Consider the following 24,561-nt stretch of genomic DNA (forward strand, 5'->3'; position numbering starts at 1 on the left):
TTGGAAGAATCAGGTGTTCTGTTCACCCGCGGTGGGAATGTCGGTTTGACGGACAAAGGGTATGATGGATGGGGCGAATCATGTATTCATATTCCCAAAACCACTTGGCTGAAAGCAAAGCTTCCTATTCTATTAGACATTAGTTTGGGCTGAATTGAATTTTTCCTCTGTTTTTTTCTATTTCAACACGTCTTTCTGTCAGCATGTTGAGTTCAGTCAATGGATCCAGTGTTTCTTTCCGCTGGCTGACAGCAGGGCTAAGTGAGTGTTTTGTTGGTGCCACATGGCGATTGCTTCATCGCAGCTTCGTTCCGTTCGGCGTGACCCGCACGCCAATATGCAGGGGCAAGTCCAGTAAATCTGCCAAGTCTGTGTCCATACGCACGCTGTTCCTGCCAGTCTTCTCTTAATGCATGGTTACCTTTGGGTACCTATATGCATGATAAAACTTTATTTTTAGAGTGGTTTTAGGTTCAGAGCAAAATAAGAGGAAGGTACAGAGATTTCCCACAACCCCTACCCGCCCGCACAGCCTCCCCCATTGTCAGCATTCCCCCCCCCCATGGGACATCTGTGACACCTGGTGAGCCTGCACTGACTCGTCACCACCCAGCGTCCACAGCTCACATCAGGTCACTCCTGGTGTCGCTCCTTCTGTGGGTCTGGACAGATGTGTGACGACCTGCACAGCGTCACACAGAGGAGTCTCACTGCCCTGAACGTCCCCTGTGCTCCCCGTTCACCCCTCCCCTAACCCCTGGAAATAACTGGTCTGTCACTGTCCCCATAGTTGTGCCTTTTCCAGCATGTCACAGAGTTGGGATCACCCAGTGTGCAGCCTGTGCAGACTGGCTTCTGTCATTTATTAATAAGCATTTAAGGTTTTTCCATGTCTCGTCATAGCTTGAGAGCTCATTTCTTTTTGTGCTGAGCACTATTCCATCGTAGAATGCATTTTTAAGAGATTTTGTGGTAAAGGTACCTGATATTCCAGACTGGACCAGAAAGTTTCCCAGTTTAGAGGCGCTTTCATGGTGACAGTGAGAAGTTATAGCCCCACAGCCACAGCTGTAACTCGCCATCAACGGGGGGACCAACCTTCCCAGTTTTTCCAGAACTGTCCCAGCTTTAGCACTGAAAGTCCTGCACCAGGAGAAGGTCTTCAGTTTCAGAAAAATGGGGTGGTGGTTATCCTATGTCGATTTTTAAAATTAAACATAAAAATTTGCGGTTCTGGACTAGAATAACTGCTTTACAACATGTGACATTGAGACTTAAGTGTAAGGTAAACATGACTTGATTCTTTGGAGGAGGGTACTGTGCCTGCTCTTTCTATGTGTAGCTCTGTTTCTCTTCCTCTCTGTCTATGTGATTCATGTGTTTAAGTAGCAAAAGCCACCCTCAGGGTGGCAATAGAGACAGGGGTGCCTTGGATAACGGTTTCCCTTTCTCTCCTGTGCAGACTGACTGGGTCCAGCGTCCCCGACCTCATCGTGAGCATGAGCAACCAGATGTGGCTGCACCTGCAGTCTGACGACAGCATCGCCTCGCCTGGATTCAAAGCTGTTTATGAAGGTAGGGCCAGAACACACCTGCCGAGGGCGCGGCGCCCGCTCTGTGCGTTATGGACAGAGGGTTGACGAGTCGGAGCAGGCTGCTAAACAGGATGAATGTTTCCAATTTCTTTAAAGTCGTGCTTATAGCTTTGTTTTATTTTGCTTTTGTGTTTACCAAGGAGATAGTTTAATTTTCTGAAAGCTTGGCTTGCCGTGATGTCTGCCATCGTTACGTCAGATTAGACGGTGACACTAAGTTAAAACGTCGTCTGAAATGTGTGCCTCCCTGAGCATCTTGGCATTTCTTGTCGTCCAGGGAGGGGTGTGGTGCTTATAACCAGGGGAAACTGCTTGTGAACAGAGCATGGATCTGAACTGCACCGATTCGGTTCAGCTTTACTCTGTGCATACTCGTGTGCAGCTGTTTTATGGAGGAAGCGGAGGGGACCCTGCACAGGCCTTACTTATGCAGGAGAAGGCGGCTTGCTGGGGGCTCGTTGTTGCCATTGCTCTGGGGAAGGGCTGTCCTCAGGGACGTGAGGTGGTCATCTCCAGGTGCGTGGGCAGCAGCCTTGGCAGAGCGCTGGGCCCGGCTCCAGCGTGGCGCTCCGTGTGGGGCAACTCAGACACCACCCCGCCTTGCGACCGCCCTGTTGTTTCGTCTGGGGGCTGTCCTAGGAAACAGGTATCTTTAACCTTAGCATGTTGGCTGCCTTTTTGAAAATCATTTTATCGTGGAAAATTTCAAAAGGTAAGCAGAAGTGAAGAGAATTACATAATGCATCTGAAATGACCTTTATTTGTAACCTTTTGCAAGCCACTCCCACATATCTTGCTCTCCACTCAGGCTTTGGCTTGAGACGTGGGACGCAGCTGCGTGATCCCATTGCTCTTGCAGTCGTCAGCCCCTGTTCGGTCCAGCCTTTCCTCAGGCGCGCTAGGCATGTTTGGGGACTCAGTGACATTTGCCACTGTTAGACACCCCAACCACTTACAGACTCAGTCGCAACTAATTTGAAGTCCTTTTCAACAAGATTGAAAAGAACCTATCATCTTGAATCGAGGCTATCATCACGAGAAAGCTCCTCAGGATCATTCTTGTCCGTCTTACAAATGCCTGCGGAGTCATAGCTATGTCCTCAAAATAACCAGCAAATTACGTTTGTAACCCATCCAGATACTTTCCCCAACACACAAAATAATCTATTATTGAGAAGAAACTTGTATTTATAAACTGTAACCTAAGAAAATATACAATGGGTATTCAAAATAAAAAAAAAATAATAATAAATGTATATTTCACATAATGAATTTTTCAAAATTTTAGATACTATACAGAAGTAAAGTTTTAAAATTCTAAGCAACTAACAAATTACAAAGTACTGTAGTAGAAATGGTGATTATGTTATTTGGATTGTTTTACTGTAGGGGCACTGTTAGAAACAGTTTTTAAGGTATTTTCAGGAAAAATTATGAAATGGTCCTGGACAAAAAAAAAAAAAAATAGTGCTTGCCCACCTTTCAGTGTTGGGTAGACTGATCCTGGTTAACCAGTTCCACGCTGGTCTGTGTCTCTCACTGTCTTTGAGCTGTTCTGCAGCCCAGACAGTCCTAGGAAACTGGCAGCGATGCAGGAGATTCCTGACCCCAACATGCAAATGATTTTACCTGCAGGAGCCAAGTGACCATTGCCCTGTGGATACTGACCACTTCACATCTATTAGCGAATTCATTTCAGGGTTGCTGATTGTCTGTATGTGTGTATTCTTTGGCTTCTCCTCTGAAACAGTTTGTAAAATATCTCACTGGTTCCTTCGTTAAATAGTGAGTTCATTTACCTCTTCAACCTGAGGGATGAGTGTGTGTGTAAGTGGGGATGAGAAACCTGAGAGTCAGGACTTGACTGTGCTTCAGTTTGTGAATTTGAGTGCAGACACACTGTGCTCTGCCTTTCCAAGTGTGTAGAGTATCCAGAAGCTGAAGGATATAACAAGGAGTCATTGCCTACCAAGCCCATGAGCCAGATCATTGAAAAGCATCTACCGACCTTGAAACCACAAGGCCACTGGGTGGTAGTGTCCTGCGTTTGGTGGGTCAACACGGCGTGGCCTGGCTGCATGTGGCGCTTGGGAGCTGAGGGAGCTGCAGTGGGAAAAGCCCTGCGCTGAGGAGCGGGCCCCATGGGAGTGTCCTTAGAGATGAGTGAACCACGTCCCCTTGCTGGAAACACGGCTGGGGCAGGGCTAATGACTCTTGCATAAACTGCTTCAGAACAATACAGTGTTTACATGGCCTTCCAAGGTTAGGGCTGGAAGGTGCAGATGAGGTGTTTCCATGAAAAGAAGACCCAGTCAGACCATTAGCTCTAATGTGTCTTTCAGAGCAAAAACTAATATAAGACCCAGTCTTATTTTACTATAACATAAGACCGGGTCTATATAATATAATATAATATAATATAATATAATATAATATAATATAATATAACGTAACATAAGACCAGGTCTTATATTAATTTTTCCTCCAAAAGACGCATGAGATCTGATTGTCTGGCTAGGTCTTATTTTCGGGGAAACGTGGCATGTATATACATATATATGTATGTGTGTGTGTGTGTGTGTGTGTGTGAGTATGGAGAGAGAGAGAATGCTAATAATCTGCCATAAGAAAATAATCAGAAAAAGTATTATTCGAACTGTAAAAAATGAGAAATCTTTAAGGAGATATGTAGGTTGTTTGAGAAAGTGATGGAAGAGAGGTGAGATTTGTTTGTTTAAAACCTTGCACATAAAAATATTTAATCAAAATAATCTATTTAAAAACCTAAAAAGTAAAAAAAATATAGATGTAAATAATTATAGTACACCTGTATAATACAATACTTTCAACTATTCACTGAGTGGTATGAGACCAACCATACACAATACATTATGTAAGTGTTATGTAGTATACATAACATGCACGTATATAATATATAAATCATATGTATAATTCACATGTACAGCAGGCATTATAACTAATACATGGAAGCTAATAGGCTTAGTGCATAGTTTTTCCACTGTATTTTTAAAATTCCTATCATTAAGTTACAAAAGTCACTACCGAAGATCCAAAAAATTGTGTTTCTAAGCCAATCTTACATTTAACAATACAGCAGAATTCTTGTTAAATATTGTAATACTGTAAGAGAGCTTGAGATTATACACGTTTAAAGTGGAACGCGCGTCATGTTTCACAGCAGATGGAAAAGAAAGGGAAAGTCCCATCACTCACTCCTGACGGCGTCCTCTGAGCACTGGTGAAGGCCGGCAGGCACACTGAGTGCCCGCATGTTAGTCCAAACACTGCGACTTTGTTTGTTGGTGGCACTGAATTTCTCTGGGTTCTCTGTCTGTCATAAAGTGTGCTAACGCTGGGTCGTGTGTGTCACAGAAAGGACGTTCCGTAGAGCTCGTCCCACGTGCCGATGAACTGCCTTTTCAGGAATCGTGTTTGACGAATTGGGCCACAGCTGTTTAAATCTTAGCAGGGGGTAAATGAAAGGAACCGACCCCTGCGCTGTGTTGCTGTGCAGCAAAACAAGACCTCCTGGGGGCTCATGCTGAGGATGATTTCAATAACATCATGGGAGTCAGCGTGACTGTGTCTCCCCCACATTGAATTGTGTCTTATGTCCTGTGAACACACTGCCAATGGGAGGGAGTGGAGATCAGGGAGGCAGCTTAACCTGTGACTGAGCGTCTCTGCGTCCGTGAGGAGGGAGAGCGTGAGTCCCCAGTCGAGTGCATGCACTGAGCAGCTGGAGTTCCTCCTCACCGTTCTCGGAGAGACAAAATCAATGTTGTGCAGCATGTGACATGCTTGTGATGGGGAACTGTGTTGTCAGCTTGACTGACGCCCAGACGTGTGGCTGACCGTATTCTGGGGGTGTCTGTGAGGGGGTTTCTCATGAGGCTCACACTTGGATCAATGGGCTGCATAAAGCATGTTGCCCTTCTAATGCGGGTGGGTCTCATCTAATTCATCGAAGGTCTGACTGGAACAACAGGCTGACTGAAAAATTCCTCTCTCCACCTGGCAGTCTTGGAGATAAAGCACTGATCAGTAAAACCAGTGTTTTACCTCCAAGTTTTGGACTCAGTGTTTTACTTCAAGTCTTTGGACTGAGATTTGGCCTTGAACTTACACCATTAGTTCTCCTGCATCAGGCCTTTGGACTCGGACTGGAACTATACCACTCGCTGTCCTAGGCCTGCGCTTCTCAGTGTCAGGAGTGCGAGCTGATTCCTTCTAACAAGTCAGTGCCTTTAGATAGATGATAGACAGACAGATAATAGATAGATGATAGATAGATAGATAGATAGATAGATAGATAGATAGATAGATAGATAGATAGATAGATAGATGACAGACAGACAGACGATTTCTCATTGATGATCCAGCTCATCAGTCTCTGTCTCCCGCGCTCCCTGACCACCACAGCACGTCCCTGCTCGTGTGGTGGCATTTGGCCCAGACTCTCCTGGTCCTCTGTGCCATCGCTCCCATTTTCAGGGCCTCCGTGGACTGGGGCGGGGGGCACTGAACGGGTGAAAGCTCGCTGGTCCGTATGGGAAGGGAGCCCATGGTCCTGGCTTGTTGGTGTGAAGTTGACAAGTTCCTTAGTCAAAGTCAGGCAGGAAAGTGCCTGTCAGAATAATGGGGGCAAAGCTGCGCAAAACGGCTGCAGGTACCCTTTTGTTTTAATGCTGTGCACATTCCCAGTCGAATGTCACCAAGCATTTGTAAGTGCACTTCCTGTCTCGCAGCAGATATGCTCTTGTATCTAATGTGGACTAAAAGGGTCACAGGCCTTATTTAAACCTGTGAGCCCTTACCCTGCGCTGGAAGGTCACTCTGCGGTGGAGACAGGTGTGCTGGGGGTGCCCTGGGAGACACGGAGGGAGAGAAGGAGGGAGGAGGTGAGAGACGGCATGATGGCAGATGCCCTTGCTGACCCCACAGGACGTCTGGAGCTGGGATGACCCTTCAGAGTTTCCCCCAAATCGCAGCAAGGAGACGGGCCTTGGTACCGCCAGCCATTGCCGTGGGTGCCCCCCGCGTGGTCCGGCCCTGTCTGAGCTGAGGCCTGAGGAGGGTTGCAGCCTCCCGCTCCCAGCAGCTGAGGGGCCGCCGCTTGGGGTCTGAAGAGGATGTGTGGGCGGCACTTCACAGCATCTCCATCCGTTCTCCACACCTGGCAACTGCATCTCCAAGACTAACTTGTCTCGTTTCCGAGACGAACTTACAACACAGATTCATGGCCGCACTCTTCTCCTGCCCACTCTGGAATGGCCTCTGTCCCACTTGCTCCTCTGCTGGTCCCAGGGGCTTAGGTGGCAGAGACCCAGACCACAGCCCTGAGGGTCTCAGTGAGTGAGCACCATGCTTTTCTCACGCACAGCTGCTGTCCTCGTCCCCCTTCATTTTTCGTGGGCAAGGGGTACGAAGGGAGTCCCTGTAGACCCCTGGGTGCCACTGTCCCTTCTCTCTCTGCCTCTTTCTTCCTCACGATCAGGGCAATTATTCCCCAAATACGATGGCTCCCTGCTTACCACTACCTAGTCCTGTGGCAGAATGCTCTCGCAGGCGTCACGCAGGCGCTGTCACGTAAGGTGCCGTGGGCCTTTCCCATCCTGCTGCTGGAAACATTCGCCCTCTGAGGACCAGGCTGGTGGACCCACAGAACCGAAAGTTGGGCACTCTGGGAGCACGGACCCCCAGATCCAGTCCGGAAGGGACACTGGGGCAGGTTGTCCTGCTCCCACTCCCTGGGGCCTGGCTGCCTGCGCTCCGCCCACACGCAGGTGCCAGCACCCTTCAGCGTCACTGATGGCTCAGCCTTGCTGGCGTCCTCTCCAGGCTGGCTCCTCGGCTGCGCCTCTCACTTCTTCCCTTCATCCCGTGATGCGAGGTGCTTCTGGGCCTTGTGGTGTAGGATGGGACCAGTGGGTTCCGTGCCACAAACCTGCTGCTGTGGCTTCTGTGCTGCAGGGCGCGTCCTCTGCCTGGGACACTGCCCCGCAAGTGCAGCCCGCACGCCCGCCTCCGCTGTGCAGGCCCAGAGGTGGCTGTGGAACAGCGTGCACGGCCTTCCGTGAGCCCTTTGCGGGCATCCCCTTCCCACAGGGCTTGGGCTGTAGGTTCCCTCATACTGGGCTCCTTGAGTATTGCCATTCATGTGACGTGCTGGAAGGAGAAACTTCTTGTCACTTGTCCCGAAACCCCTGAAATGAAACTGATCATTGTCCAGGCCTTCTGTCCTTAAGGCCCAGAACGTATACTTTCCTGGTGCCCAACCGTGTGCTTCTGGACCACCTGGCCCGAAACACACAATCCAGCATGTCTGCCATCATCTGGGCCTCCGGCTCGCCCTGGCCCCTGCCAGGTCCTTTCTGTGTGTGCTGTGAGGGGCTGGGCAGCGTCACTTCTGAGCAGCACCCTTGGTGAAGAACGCTGTTCTCGTCCTCTTGATGTGCCAGTTCCATCTCTTCTCTGTGCTCCCTCTGCACCCTTCTTCCTAGCATCTCTCCTGCACCCTAAGACTGCCCACGGTAGCATCTCTTCAGGTGGTCACAGGTATGTCCTGGTTTCCTCCCTCCCTGCTGGCAGGCCCCTTCTAAGCCCCCCCGCACTCAGTACTCCTGTCCCAATTCTCTGGCCTTTAAAAGGAAAGTCAGGGGGCTGCCCCCGCTGAGCGCCTCCTGGAGCCCGCAGAAGGTAACGTCACCTGGTGGCCACACTGCAGCCTCCCTCCTGCTTCCCCCGGCACCCTTCATGTTCCCACCACAGGGAGCGTGCACGTCCTCTCACCTTCGCACACATCCTTTCCCATCAGGGCCACGTTCCCTGCTTTCGTCATACAGGTAATTTGCACGTGTTTCTGTCTCAGCTCAAACATGACTTTCTCCGGTAAGCTCCCCTTGTCTGGATTCTGTTAGACGCTCTGTGTGAACGGCCCCCATCATGGTGGGTGTTCAGTTGTCTGTGTGCCCTGTAGCCTGGGGCTCTGGGGCATCTTCCCACCGCGGGCACCTGTGCAGCTCTGGGCCAGGTGGAGGGCACTTAGCAGGTCCTGAAACACGCAGGACAAGTGGACAGAGGGAGGAAGTCTGAAGCCGTAGCCATTTCCTAGGCGATCAGGATGTTATGCGTCACGTTGGGCCACTGGACCCTTAGTAATATAGTCTTAGGTCCTCTCCAGTTGTTTTTAATAATGTCATTTAGGTTTTAAACATTTCATGGAATTGTAGCCCAGTGGCAAAGAAGCCAGCACACAACAGGGACCCCTGTGGTCGGCTGTTGGATCCCAGCGCCCCCACCCCACCCCTGTTGTTCCAGTGAGTCCCGCCTCAGCTTGTCACCCGCCCTCCAGGCCCTGTGAGAGACTTGCCTCCTCCCCGGTCCCCTTCACAGCCTCCCCAGCCCCCTTTCCCAGACCAACCTGAATCCACTTCAGCGTCTGGTGCCCCCGACCCTCTGCTGCACACCCCCCACGCCCCACTGAATGGACATTCTGCACAAATTCCCAACGTGCTCATGTTCATTTCACACTGTCCGTCGTGTCTTCTGCATTCACACTGCGATGTGGGTCACCTGGGAGTCTCATCTGCAGACTCCAGTGGGGGAGGGGGAGTCCTCGTGTCAGATGTGGGTGCTGCAAGCTGGGTGTGTCTGTGGGAAGGAGGCCGGTCCTGCTCCTGCAATATCTCAGCTTGGTGCCCCCTCACAGGTCTGGTAACAGTCCCCCGATGGACTGTCACCACGGGTGGTCTCTCATCTCCCATTTCATGTCCTGCTGATGCATTAAGATCTTTCTCTACCTGCCACCGGGCAGACAATGTCAAGTCACTTCTCCTTTCCCGGATTGCCCCATCTTTGCGAGAGCTGCACTGTGCCGCGTGCTCGCCATTCCCGGTTCCTCGTGCACCATCCACTTCTGACAGCAGAGTCGTGCAGGGGCCCAGCCCCTGCCAGGTTCCGAGTCACGCTCTCCATCGCGGGGCCTTCCACCGTCCTTCAGGCGTCTGGACAGGTCACTCACAGGGATAGACATCCCTCCCGCGTTCTCTGAGCCCCACCATTGTCTCCTGGGCCACGCGTGTCACCTGTCATCGCTGAGGCAGGATAATAGGTGAGGCTGCCTGGTTAACGGCTCCAATGAAATCGCACAGACTGATCCAAAACGAGGTTCCACAGGAAAACCTGAGCAGCCAGGAGAGAGAAACCCTAAAAAGAGGCCAAAGCATCAGCTCTTCAGGACGTGACCCTGCAGAAAACTCCCAGCGTTCTGGGTCTCCTCCACGAATGTTGGTTCCGCATAGGCTGCAGAGCCACACACAGCTGCTGAGCATGGGTCCCCAAGCCCTCTGTGACAGGGGCCCCGCTTACCCCTGTGCTGTGTTTTCCACCTTGTCACCGATGTGGTTTGCCTTTGGGCAGAACATAGGCACCGTCCTTTTTATTCTTTTGTTCATCCCATTTCCTTTTTCTGGGACTCAGGCTATTCATCTTCACTGATAAAATTAGCATTTTTATTTCATTAAAATATTTAGCTGTATTGAAATTGTGCCATGAGAAAATATGTGGCCGTTTTCATTAATTTGTGTCTGACAGACGTGGAGGCCATCGCTGTATCATTTTTCTTCTCAGCTGAGATCCTTTCATCTTTTATCAGTGCCGGAGGTGCTTTGATCATCTCTCTTGCTCTTTTGATGTTTTCTAAATCCTTTTAGTAACGAGGTGCTGAAAATACCGCAGCTGCTGTTATGCAGCATTTTACTTTATTAAGAATTTTCTACCTTCCTGAACATGAGCTCTCACTTTGCCATTTTTTTTTTTTTATTTCTTTGCATCTTCGGCTCACCTACGAGCAAGCCGTTCTGTGCAAACAGACAGCACATCAATACTTTCCTTTCTTCCTTCACCTCGGTTAGCGCTGTGATTGTTCCGCGTTTTCTTCAAGTGAGGAAGTTTGCTAAGGTTACCAGCTAGAACACAGAACTCAAGACTTGAGCAAAACCCACACACATTTGCATTTCTAACTAGTAGTTCTGTCTAGTAGGCGTCAGCATTCCAAATTCTAGGTTATCTCACAGAACTTTTGTACTACAAAGTAATTTTTAAAGATGGCATATTTTCCTGTTTTATTATACATTTTGCAAGATTTTTTTTTCTAACCAGATTTCCTAAATGGCTTTGCTTTGTCTACCTGCACGAAGCCTTCATTAGAGCAATCCATTTGTAAGTGGAGTTTAAGCTGTGACTAACAGCATTTTAACCTCGACTGATTTTTAGACTCCAGTGTAGTTGTGAGCTCATCACTGATCCTCTGATCGCTGGTCTCATTATCTGTGAAGTGGGGATAAGAATAACTGGGACATCGTCTGGGTAAATTGCACAAATGGATATGAAAGCCCATTAAAGTCTCTAAAAGGGTTCTCAACTGGAGGCTGTCATTACACTGTGTGTTTTGCAAACAGTCTAGATAAATCTGCAGTTTACCTGAATGGGTGTTCTCCGGAAAGAAAAGAAAACTCGTGTAATAATAGCTCGTGCAATGTGATTGTAAGTGGCTTTGACTCCGGGTACTCTCGCTTCCGTGGTCTAATAATGCTTCAGAAAGCACATTCACAGTCCCCCCTCCTGCTTCCTTTTCCTCCCTAAGGCCGTGGTTATTTCCTTTCTCAGTCAATTCCATTACAACAAACTTTTTAAATTAGTTTTCAGTCCATTTCAACTTTACTGTTATCTTTCCAAACTTTTCTCTTTTTTGTCAAAAATATAATTATCAATCTAGGTCTTGGTCAGTATTTCTGACTTTCCATTACGTTCCTTTCTCCCACTGGTATGCTCAGAACAAGTCGTCATTTCACATTTCCTCGATGTACAATCTGCTTTAGACTCAAAGTGATGGAACTAAATTTTATGCTTTTTCTATAATATACAAAGATGAATTATCCTCTTCTGTTCAAGGATATAATCCCTCAAGTTAGATCAGTGTTCTTATTTTTGTCTTTCCTCAAAGTTTTATCCTTTTACTACTTACATGATGTTGTTGTTATTCTTGCAATTTTTATTAAAATAAATAAGAAACCCTGATTTGTTACGTGATCTTCTTTTTCCCATCCTCACCATTTTGAATGCATTTCCACCTCGATTATTGCAGCTGTCTCCCAACCGGTCCCCTTTCTGTAGGCTTTCTCTTCTGTGCCCTGTGATGTACAGACTCATCACCCTCACTCTCCTGAGGGCTCCGCTCCATTAAAAGGAAAAAAAAGTGTAATGCGAAGAGCTGTGAATATTGGAGAATTGGGCTGCAGGGTCTCGGCATCACCTGTTTGGAGCTGTGTCAAGTTATGCTTAAGTTATCTCTGTTGTAATTCGTCTCCTCTGTCTGAGTACTGTCTGTGACGTGGACATCATTCATACACCTCGTAGGGTCTTTGTGAGAGTGAGATGGTGACGTATGTATGTGCACATGTGACAGTGACATTCGTATGTGCACAGGTGACAGTGACATGTATGTACACGTGTGACAGTGATGTGTATGTGCATTGTGACAGTGATGTATGTGCGCACGTGACAGTGACATGTGTATGCATGTATGGCAGTGACACCTGTATGTGCACATGTGACAGTGACATTTATGTGCACGTGTGACAGTGACATGTGTTTGTGCACGTGCTAGTGACATGCATGTGCACAGGTGACAGTGACATGTGTGTGCACATGTGACACTGGCATATGTATATGCACATGTGACAGTGACGTACGTGTGTGCACATGTGACAGTCTCCAGAATATAGTAGCTGCTCAGCACACATCAGGGCCATTAGAAAAACCACGTTTCACCCACCTGTGAGACCCACACAAAATACAAACAAGGTTTTCTCTCCATCATTCTGATATGCTGTAAGTACTGAAATTATTATTAAAAATTCATTGTTTGGGGAGTGTGATTGGTAGATGATATTGGAAGTATCTTAATTTATACTTTTATTGTCTGTTTTTTTGTAATTTATTTGTAAAAGGAAGAGGTTCAGTTGACCTGTAGAGTTTGCCACAGTATGCATTTTGCTGACTACTTTCCCATGGTGTTTAAGAAAATTGCTCCCTCCTCTATCTCTAGCCCCCATCTCCACTTCTCTCTTCTGGTCTCTCTCTCTCTCCCTCTCTCTCTCTCTCTCTCTCTCTCTCTCTCTCTCTCTCTCTCTCTCTCTCTCTCTTTCCCCATCTGTCTCTATCTCTAGATGCATGGCACTCCATAGTGGATGGACCGTAATTTATTTAATCAGTCTTCTAACCTGTTGAAAGTTTATGTCCAGTCTTCCACTTTAAAAATAATCTGACAGATAGCCTTGTGAATTTATCTTTTCACATATTTTTTAAGTAAGAGGTATGCAGAAAATACTTCTTTCTAGTGTATTATTCAAATTAGTTTTTTTATCGTAGGCATAAGTACAATCCTTGATTTATTTTTTAAATTGCCACATGACTGCACAATTAATTTTTTGTAATTATAATTTTAAAGACAAATATTTTGATTCACAAGGGGAAAGCCATTTTAATAATTAAAATTAATAAAAAAATTGTTAAAAGAGAAATCAACACCAATTCTGGACAATTTTGTCCAGAAAATAGAATAGAGCATACTTGTCAATTAATTTATGAAGCTGATGTCAGAGTAGACAAATATATTACAAAGAAGAAAATGACAGATCAATATTCCTCATGAATATAGAGGCAAAAATTCTTAACAAATAGTAGCAAATAACATACATATACATACATGTATATATATAATTATAAACCATGACCAGATGTATTTTTTTCCAGGAATGAAAGACTCGTTCAATATTTGAAAGTCAAGTAATGTAAATCATCATATTAACAGGATAAGGACAAAAATCACATGATTATAGCAGTTGATACAGAAAAAGCATTTGACAAAATGCCACCAACGGTACTCGTTTCCTGAGGACACAAGGAGAGCATTCTGCCCGAGTGTCCTGCGGGCCGGGGTCTGGATCCAGCGTGATGGCCGCGCTCCCTCGGGGCCTCTGGGGAGAAGCCTCCCTTGTCCCTTCCAGCGTCTGCGGGTTGTCTGGGCACCCTGGTCTCAGAGTCACATCACTCCAATATCTGCCTGTGTCTTACATCATTTTCTCTTCTGATGTCTTTTGTAAGGTCACTTGTCTCTGGGACTAGGGCCCACCCAGATAGTACAGCGTAATCTCATCTCAACATTTTGAGTCAAATGGCATCTACAATGACCCTTTGTCCATGTAAATTCACGTTACACTTTTCTAGGATGAAGAGGTGGACGTATATTTGCGGGACCCCCATTGAACTAGCTACTGCACTGCTTTTTAATAAAAATCCTCAGAAAAATAGGAATAGAGGGAACTTTGCTCAGTTTGATAAAGAGCGTCTACAACAAACCTATACAGCTCACACTGGCGCTTCATGGTGGGCGACGGAATGTCTCCCCGCAAGGTAGATAACAAGGCGAGGTGCCTGCTCTCCCTGCTCTCGCTCACACGGCGCTGGGAGTCGCAGTCATTTCAGAAAGAAAATAAATACAAACCACACACATTGGAAGGCAAAAAATAAAACTGACTCTTTTTTCAGGTGATGCATTTGTCATTATAGAATGTGCCAAGTAATTCACAGAAAAAACTAATAGAAACAATAAGCCAATTTTGTGAATTATGTCATACAGGATCAGCTTAAAAAATCCACTGTAGAGGTATAACGATACCTGATTTCAAACTATACTACAAGGCTACAGTAATCAAAACAACATGGTACTGGCATAAAAATAGATACATAGATCAATGGAACAGAATAGAGAGTCCAGACATAAATCCATGCCTATATGCCCATCTAATCTACGACAATGGAAGCAAGAATGTACGATGGGGTAAAGATAGTCTGTTCAATAAGTGGTGTTGGGAAACCTGGACGGACACATGCAAGAAAATGAAGCTGGACCACCTCCTCACACCATATACAAAAACAAATTCAAAATGGCTTAAAGACTTAAATGTAAGATCTGAAACCATAAAATATCTAGAAGAAAATATAGGAAGAAACTTCATGGACATTACCCGGAGTAAGATTTTCACTGATATATCCCCTCGCGCGAGCGAAGTAAGAGAAAAAATAAACATGTGGGATTACATCAAACTAAAAAGTTTTTTCACAGCAAAGGAAACCATCAATAAAACAAAAAGGGATCCTACTGTATGGGAAAAGATATTTGCCAATGATATATCTGATAAGGGATTAATATCACAAATCTATAAAAAACTTACTCAACTCAACTCCAAAAAAACAAACAACCCAATTAAAAAAATGGGCAGAGGACTTGGGGAGACATTTCTCTAAGAAGGACATACAGAAGGCAAGAAGACATATGAAGAAATGCTCAACCTCACTAACCATCAGAGAAATGCAAATAAAAACCACAATGAGATACCACCTCACTCCAGTCAAAATGGCTATTATCAATAAATCAACAAACAACAAATGCTGGCGCGGATGTGGAGAAAAGGGAACGCTAGTGCACTGTTGGTGGGACTGCAGATTAGTGCAGCCACTATGGAAAACAGTATGGAGGTATCTCAGGAATCTGAAAATGGAACTACCCTATGATCCAGTAATTCCACTCCTAGGCATCTACCCGGAGAAATCCAAAACTCCAATTCAAAAATCTGTATGCACTCCTATGTTTATTGCAGCACTTTACACAATAGCCAAGATATGGAAACAACCAAAATGCCCATCGGTAGATGACTGGATTAAGAAGCTGTGGTACATTTATACAATGGAGTATTACGCAGCCATAAAGAAGAAAGAAATCTTATCATTTGCAGCAACATGGATGGATCTAGAGAACATTATGTTAAGTGAAATAAGTCAGAAAGAGAAAGACAAGTACCATATGATCTCACTTATATATGGAATCTAAAGAAAAGACTATGAATGAACTAATCAGAGTCAGTTTTGGGGACGCAGAGAAAAAACCGAGAGTGGTTAGATGGGTGTGTGGGAGGGGGTTGGGGATAAGGGGAAAGGTGAAGGGATTTGGAAGCAGCTGGTAACCACAAGATGGCCTCAGGGTTTTTCTTTTGAAAATTAATTTGGGGAAGGTATTCTATAATGTTGTAAAGATTTTGTTGGGTATCCGATGGACATGCGTCCTATTTGGGAGACCACCTCAGGGATACTGTGGATACCTGATCATGGCATTGTACATCAGAAGCTAAACATTAATGAATGCCAACTATAATTTTATATATATAATGTGATGGTTCAGTGTGAGGTCGGAGGGATAGTGGATGGGGGGAGGGGGGTTCACAGTATGAGGGATATAAATGATGAACGTCTAAGTATTACCTTGTTTTGTACACCTGAAACTAATAAATAAATTAATTAATAATAAAAAAAAAGTTAAACAACAAATTAAAAAAAAAAAAATAAATAAAAATAAAATTGAAAAAAAAAAAAAAAAAATCCACTGTATTTTCACATATTAGCAATAAATATTCACACATCAAAACAGTGGAAAAAAATCAGTACCAATTACAGTCATTCAAAATAATGAAATACTGAGATGAAAATTAAGTGAACATCTAGGACTCACATGCTAAAAATTCCACACTGTCGTTGAAAGAAATGAGAAAATCAAAGTAAATGGCGAGATACATTGTATTCATGAATCGGAAGACTAAAACAGACTAAAGATGCCAATTCTCAGGTTTGACACAATTGCCATCAAAATCTCCGCAAGCAAGATTATTCTAAAATGTACATGGAAAGCAAAGGAACTAGAATAGCTAAAGTAACTTTGACAAAGGGTAAAATGGGAGACGCAGTTGACCCAATGTGAAGACTTAACACAGAGCTGTAGCAATGAAGACAGCGTGGTGTTGCAGAAAGGTGGGTGCATCAGCCAGGGACGTGGCGTGGAGAGCCCGGAAGCAGCCCCGCGAGTCAGTGTGTGTCCGCTTGATGTCTGACCCGGTGCAAAAGCCAACCAGGAGAGGAAGAACGGTCCTTTCAACAAATGGCACTGGACCAGTCGGACACAAATGAAAACAACAGCAACAACAACAACAACAAAAGCACCAAAACCTAATCTATGCTGCCTACCTTATGCAAAAATCAACTGGAAATGGGTGAGAGAGCTAAAGGTAAAATGCGAAACTACAAGAGAATTAGAAAAATATAAGAGAAGTTTTACAATTTGGGACTAGGTTCTCAGTAAGTTCTTAAACTTGGTACCAAACACAATCCATAAATGGAAAAATTGATGAACCTCATCAATATGAAAACCTTTTGCTCTGTCAAAGATCATATGAAGAAGATGAAAAGACAAGCTATAGACTGGAAGATAGTATTTTCTTTTTTTTTCTTTTTTTTTAATTTATTGGGCTGACAATTGTTAGTGAAATTACATAGATTTCAGGTGTACAATTCTGTATTACATCATCTATAAATCCCTTTGTGTGTTCACCACCCATTTCAAACCATATATCTGGTAAATGACAGGTATCTGCAATATAGAAAGAGCTTTTAAAACTCAACAGTAAAACACAATTAACAAATGGGCAAAAGATAAGAACAGACTTCTCATTTAAGATGATTTAAAGATGGCAAGTTACCATCTGAAAAGTTCAGCATCGTTAACCATCAGGGAAATGCAAATTAAACAAAAATGAGATATCGTCGCACACCTATCAGAGTGTTTACAATTAAAAAAAAAATAAAATAGTTACAAGACCAAGCTCTGTGAAGGATGTGGAGAAGTGAGCCTTCAAACACTTCCAATGGGAGTGAAAAGTGCTGCAGCTACTCTGGACAACCAGGTAGCAGATTGATGTTCACAGGGTAACATCATAATATAAACGGAAGTGTTCATAACAACTTTATTCATAATAGTAAACATGGAAGCCCCTAGATGTCCTTAAACATGCAAATGATTAAAGAAACTGAGCTCCATCTGTAGCATCGAAAACTACCCCACAATAAAAATTTATAAACCATTGATACACACAACTGGTGAATCCCCAGAGAGCTGTGATGCCAGAACAAAGCTGGTCCCAAGAGGTGGCATACTATAGGGTGACGTGTCTGTGACAGTGTGGAATGACGGAAGCATAAAACAGAGAGCAGATGAGTAGTTGTGGGGGCCCCCAGAGAGCTCGGGGCTGGGCAGCAGGCGGCTGCCTCAGGAAGGTGGCAGTGGGACCCTGCTGCTGGGACGTGGTCTGCCGCTCGCCTGATTCAGTAGCAGTATCAGGTGACAGATGTTACCAGGGGTTACGTTACCTTCCGTGTTACTTCTCACAGCTGGGTGTGAACGTACAGTGACCCCAAAATACAAAGTTTGATTAGAAGTAAAAGCCCACAGTAAGTCTTTACCAAATCACAGATGGAAACTAAAAATCACACGTTTCCAATTTCCACCTCTCTAACTCCTATTCAGTAAGTTCTGCTGATACTTAATTCTCATGTGTATAAAAAAACTGTTCTTTATTTTGGAAATCAGTCTCAATTAGCTGCATCTAATTGCAGCTAGCATTAGCTTCGCCAAGTTATTCCCTTTTTGTTTAGTTTTCACCATTATTTGAAAGGAACAGCATAGGTGCTATCAATGAAATGTGATTACTGTAACACTATCCGCAAAGAACGTAACCTGTCCTGAAGGGTAATAGACTCACGGAAGGATCGCCCCTGCTGGCTGGCGTTTTGCTGGGTATGTGTGCTTCTCCTGGGTTGTCCTGTTGGCAGTATGTTCCACTGGCCCGTTGGAATCAAAGTTGGCGTAGCCTTGTGTACAAATCATTCTGCCTAACAAATGTGGTCCTAGGAAGTCAGACCTGGATAAACTGTCAGAGAGTGTGTTTTGTACGAATGCAAACTACCTTGCAGATGGAATTGCTGAGTGGAGCCTGACGGGAACGGGCTGGGGTTGGCACATGGGGTGCGGGTCTGTCTTCTGGTTGCTTATCTCATCCGTCTTCTGTAAATGATGGTATTAGACAAGGATACATCAAATCTAGTGAGCAGCGGATAGGATTTTTATGAGTTTTCCCCTTGAACAATATTATGATAAATTCATACAATAGCGTTTGATTTTTTTCCCTCCCTACCAGGAGGATCAAGCAAAGAAAATGAGTTTGCCCTTCAGTCTTTGAAGCTTTTTGATGCGTGACAAGCACAGTCCAGTGATAAGAATTAAGCTCCACACTTTAAATGAGCAATAAGCCAGTTTTTCAGGCTGCCTTTTTTTTTTCAGTGTTTCAGTCTGCTTATCATATTTTTTTTCCTTCTTATTTTTAGCCTCACAGTATTTTTTTGGAGGAATGAAAAAATACCCTGCGTCTTCAGAACACATAAGAGGGAGACGTGCAGTCTCACGCCTGGCCTTCAGGGTACAGTGACAGTGGCTGTCTGTCCACGGACAGGAGGCCGCGAGAGGCCAGCGCCAAGCCCAGGGGTGTGGGGAGGTTTCGGGCAGCAGGTGCACTGCGGCAGGGCAGGCTGGTGCTAAGTGGTCCGTGCTGTGTGAAGAAGACCAGGGGGAGGCCTGGGAGACTCGTCCAGGATGAGCTGAGTTTGGCCGGAGCCAGACCAGGAAGGATCAAACGTCAGCCAGCATGGCGCTGTGTCGCGATGCCGTGCGGGCCAGTGGCCTCACCTGACCCCACTGGGAAATGAACGGTCTGCGTGGTATGGAGGGGGAGGGCCGGAGTGTGGGCAGGAGGCCAGACAGACGGACAGGAGGTGGGAGGTGCCCAGCGAGCAGTAAGCACTCGGCCAAGATGGGTACGGTTTGAGGGCAGAGCTGACACGCCATGTGGAAGGACAGGTGTTCCAGGAGAAGGGACCGAGAGGATTAGAAGGTGCTGCTCAGACAGTAGAATGTCGTAGGGCAGACACGGGCAGCAGGCGGACGTCTCGGGAGCGTGCAGTCCTGGGGGCACCGTGGAAGCAGGTGGCTGCATTGGGAGAGAGGGACACCACGGGGTCCCTGGTGGCCTCTCAGACCTTCCTTCCTTTGTTCTCGTCAAGATCAGTGCCCTGGGGACAGGACATCGTGGCCCCTTTCACTCTGGCTTCTCCCTGGGTGTCGGCAGTGCGGACACCTGAGGGGGACTGGAGACAGAGCAGAGTGGGGTGGGCCAGCCAGTGCTGGCAGGGCCTCCTCCCAGGGTGGGGCTTTCTGTCTGGCACCCACCTGTTGCCTAGGAGCTATGTGGGGCCTGATGTGCTCATCCGCTGCCACCAGCCCGGGGCCCGGACCGAACCAACCTTTGTAGTCACTGAACCCCGTCCCAAATGTGCCCTCGTGACTCCACCCTCCATTTGTCACTTTGAGTGTGCGCTTTCTGTCCTGACTCTGATGGAGAGAGTAGGTGACAAGTTTAAAGAGCCAGGTCTCCAGGGGAGTGACAGGGGAGGACGCGGAGTGGGCATGTCCCAGGGGTTCAGTTAGGTCCGTTACTCAGCACCAAGAGCCAGGCGACTGGCCGGGGATGAAGGATGAAGGGCATACAGAAGAAAGGCACACACACCAGATGAAGCATGTTGAGAATTTACATGAATGAAAAAGTGTTGTTTTCCTCTTTTTTTTGGGGGGGTGGGGGCGGCGGCTAGGGAACTAATATAATCTAGAAGACGTTCATTACTTAGAAGGACCTGTTGGCACTTCTTATGCAAGGGAGAAAAATGTTGAAATGCCCCGGCCAGAGTGCAGTGAGATGACACATGAACTGCCAGCTCATTTCCTTTAACGGGGCTGTAGGTGGGACAAGCAACATAACGCAACTCACGTCTTTATAAACGCTTTGAAGAAATTAAACAGAAAATCACAAAATCATCCTGACGTTTAATTTTGTTATTACCTGGATGAGAATCTGCTAGGAATTACATACATTTTGCATTAGGAAGTATGCTGGCCTCAAAATAAAACAAAGCCTTTAAAAAAAATCTGTTTACTCGTGTCCTGTAGAGGTGATTTCCTGGAGGTGTGGTGGCAAAGCAGGGAAGTTCTGAGGAATATTTCCAGTGGTGGTTTTTCTGTGGCTTCACCACCACAACACCTCACATGCGTCCTGTAGATTTCCCGGGCTCCCGTATATTTCCCGGGTTCTCGTGTATTTCCCGGGTTCCCGCGTATTTCCCGGGTTCCCATGTATTTCCCGGGCTCCCCGATATTTCCTGGGCTCCCACATATTTTCTGGGCTCCTGTATGTTTCCCGGGTAAGACTGAAGGCTTCCCAGTGCTCTCAGATCTGGTCACTGTTCTCCTAGGTTCTGCCAAGGAGAGCACTCAGACGCCTTAGCTTGTGGGGAAGCACAGAAGCCACTCAGTGTCCTGCCACTTAAAAGGGAGACTTTGCATCTCAGGGGAAGGTTTAGCCTGGGAACCCCCGGGAATGCTGCAGAGCCTGGCTCTCCGGCTCACGGGGACTCAGTCCCCAGAGTTGGTGTGACCAGAAGCAGAGCACGGAGCACTCCCAGTCCAACAGGGACTGACGGAGCTGCCACCACGAGTCCGTTTTCTACCCTGGAGCCGGACAGTAAAGCACCTGTTCTTATCTAATTTCTGGGGGAGAGGGGGAGGATGAAAAGCCACTGCAAACCATACCTTAGCTTTAGAACGGAGAAAAAGAAGCACGGACAGCCGACATGCTCTCGTTTTCTCCTGATGGGAAAGGGCCTTACCCACGTGGTGGTGCATGGCTGGCCGGCTCCGCGAGGATGCCCTGTCTCTGCTGGCTCGTAGCGCCACGCGTGGCTCTGTCAGAGGATGATTTGGGCGGCTGACAAGGGCGTCCCACAGAGTACGCAGAGGACCGGTGCTAATGTACAAGGACAATTGTGAGAAATCGAGCCAGATGCCAGCCACCCACAGCACAGGCCACCACAATCGTCAATTCGGGAACAAAGGGGAATTGAGAAAGCCTGTTGTTCACCGAATTTCAACTTGAAAGTCAGAGGGCGTTCTGATAGGAAATAGTTTCAGGAAAAATACTGTGCAGTAGAAAGCACTGGCAAGGAAATCAAAATAAAGCCGCAAGATCAGAAAACATGGAAATAAATGGAAGAAATAGCTACACTATCGATGTATCAATAGCTACAAATTCACAAAAATTAACAAATGCAGTTTCTTTAATTGTTTTTATAAGTTTTATCAAAATGTCACTTTTTAACCTGCTAGACTATATATAAAATGTATTTCTTAGATTATTAAAAAAAAAAAAAACTAGGTTAGTACTATAGCACTTTAGGTAAACTTATTTTTTTCAGTGACATGCCCAAAATTTAAAATGAATTTCATATACCACATGCTATTGGCAGAGCCTGGCAATGACCCATATTTGTTGATATTGTGTATTCTTCAATGAGGAGATGGGTATGCTCTGTGCGCATGGCTGTGATGAAGTCGTCTCACTGACAGACCAGGGCAGATCCAGTTCACATACACAGTGTAGAATGTGGATATGATTCCTTTGTGACAACGATGATCTACTTCCACTACTAAGAAGCAGGAACAACCTTTCTAAGGATTTTCCTTTATGTGTTTGTGCCAAAGGACCTGGAAATAATTCTCCACAGAAGCTGCATAGGAATTCCAGTGTTGTTAGTCTATTTTCGTTGCTTAATCTCACTTGACAGGAGTTTTCCTTTAACCTTCTGTATTCCATTTACATACTTTTTTCCATCCCAATTTATTGGGATAGAAATACATTATTTAAAATGTATTTCCGTATGAAGGCTTCCATTTTTCAGTCTTGTTCAGCTCTCTGGCTGTGTCTTCACCACCATACTGCCTATAATAACAAGAGATGAAGGCATCACCGAGCAGTCTGTTATATCAGTGTTTTAGTAATTTGTTGATTGAGAACTGTGAGTTGGGTTCTGAAATTCTTTCTTAGACCGTCTCATTATGCTGTAATTTTTAGACTAGGAAACTGCAAGAATTAAACAGAAACTGGAACCCACCTAAGGGCTTTGACATAATCACACTGAAGTATTTGGTGTCTGCAAGCATCTGTTTACATATGAAAAATGATTACATGGGAATAAGTGTCGTAAATAACACATTGCTCCAACAGCTGGCACCTTGTCTTTCACTGTAGGAGTGCTGATTTCCAGGCTGGTGGAAAAGACAGCTGGATGCTGTGAAAAATTAATCTTTATGATATTATAGATAAATCGAAGAAACTATTGAATTCATTGAGCCAGTTATCCTTGAGGACAGAGGAAAAGTAAAGTGGGGGTGTAAAGTCCTTTCTGTTAATTTCAGCTAGCCTTTGGGTAACATCCTACCTCAGCACAAAGGGGAAAACCCACAAGGAAGTCTGCTCAGGTGTTTCTTGATGGGAATGAAGTACATCGAAGAAAACTAGGAGAAAGTGTTTTGTAAAATACAGGTTTAGCTCTCATATTGGGATGAAGGCATGCCCCACTGAGAAAAGCTGTAGGGGTTGGGGTGGGCAGAGAGGCGGCAAGAAGAATATAGGCTAAATATTTTTGTAAAAATCTCAGAGTGACACCCTGACTTCCAGTTAGAGATAGATCCCAGTTGCTGATATAATGAAGACACACATAAACTGGAATATAAAAGTGGCACATTTAGGAAAGTGACTCATGGGCACACAGGGTGGGAGAAATCCTGAGTATCCAAGGGGACTGTGCTTCTGTAGGTGAAGGATGGTAAGCGGCCGCAGTCCCGGCTGGCACTAGACCACATGGTACCTCTGGACATATGTATGGATTGACAGATACTGATGTTCAGCTGGCATAGAAACCCGTGTCCCAGAGGGACCAGCAAATGCCTCCAGCATCTCTGGTCTACAGAGAGAGCCAATATGGCGCCTCAGGTGTCTGAACAGCAGTCCCACGTTGTTATAAGCTTATCCTGTACCCCAAGGTCCAAATTCCCGGAAACTGTATCCCAGGGTCCTTCACGGGCAGGACCCCTGCTCTCTCTACAGAACAGAAACAGGAGGAGAGGGGTAAGAGTGCCAGTAATGCTGTCAGAAAAGCCTGACCTTAAACCTTACTTCTATTGTTTACTACCTGAATGTAATGTTTGGAATATTACTGAACTTTCTTCAAGTTTCTGTCCTTCTATCTGTACAGTTAGGTAAATGATAGAACCTGTCTCATGTATTTGTAAAAGCGGTGTGAACTGTTATACAGCTGAAAGAAACTACATAAACAGTGTAAATTTGACAAATATCAGTTCAATACCATGTGCCAGGTATTGTACTCAACGCTAACAAAATCATAAGAAAAATCAAAGCAGATACACCCCTGCTCTCATGGCACTTATGAACCGGTTCAAAATCTACACAACGTGTAGTAAGTGATTACCCAGTTCCCATCACATAAGCAGGGCTTACGAATGTGATCTGGTGTCGTTAATATTGGGAGTAATGTAAAGGCATCTTCCTCGTAGAAGACATTTCCAGATTTCCATGGAGGCCATCACAGAGGGCAGAGGAGAAACGTCTATTTATATATAAAACTATATGTGTGTGTGTGTACATGTATCCATATGTGTATGTGCAGATATGGAAGTATATTTAGCAATTGTATTTTAGCTCAGCTTTCTAAAATTATATTTTACATACGACTGCATACAGAACGCAGGTATCGATCGGTTGATGTGCACACAGACAGTGAAGGAACAGTCAGTGGGCTGGGCCCCTGGAGGGGCGCCGCGCACCCACCACCTGTGTAACGACACAGTGGCTCCAGCCGTGTGTGTGTTTGCTGCAGTGGAGGTGGGGCTGTCAGTAACGCATTAAACATAAGGTAAAACTTATAAATTTTAGAGGAGTAAATACATAACACCCAGCATACTTTGTTTCATTGCAGGTTTTATACTGAAAATGTATTTGAATGTTTCCAGCACCTTGCAAAGTTTCCTGTGCCCCTG

At 45.6% G+C, this 24,561-nt stretch overlaps 1 protein-coding gene across 4 annotated transcripts in view; it reads left to right on the top strand.

Annotated features, from left to right (window-relative positions):
* Positions 1–24,561, top strand: part of CSMD1 (CUB and Sushi multiple domains 1) — a 1,600,646-nt gene that overhangs the window by 1,242,077 nt on the left and 334,008 nt on the right. For all 4 annotated transcript variants that reach the window (XM_081046432.1, XM_081046429.1, XM_081046430.1 and 1 more), the window contains exon 12: positions 1,463–1,575. In XM_081046432.1, coding sequence (XP_080902558.1) covers positions 1,463–1,575 — 113 coding nt within the window. The remainder of the gene's footprint in view (positions 1–1,462; positions 1,576–24,561) is intronic.

This window comes from Rhinolophus hipposideros, assembly GCF_964194185.1.
Source record: "Rhinolophus hipposideros genome assembly, chromosome: 4".
Lineage (NCBI taxonomy): Eukaryota > Metazoa > Chordata > Mammalia > Chiroptera > Rhinolophidae > Rhinolophus > Rhinolophus hipposideros.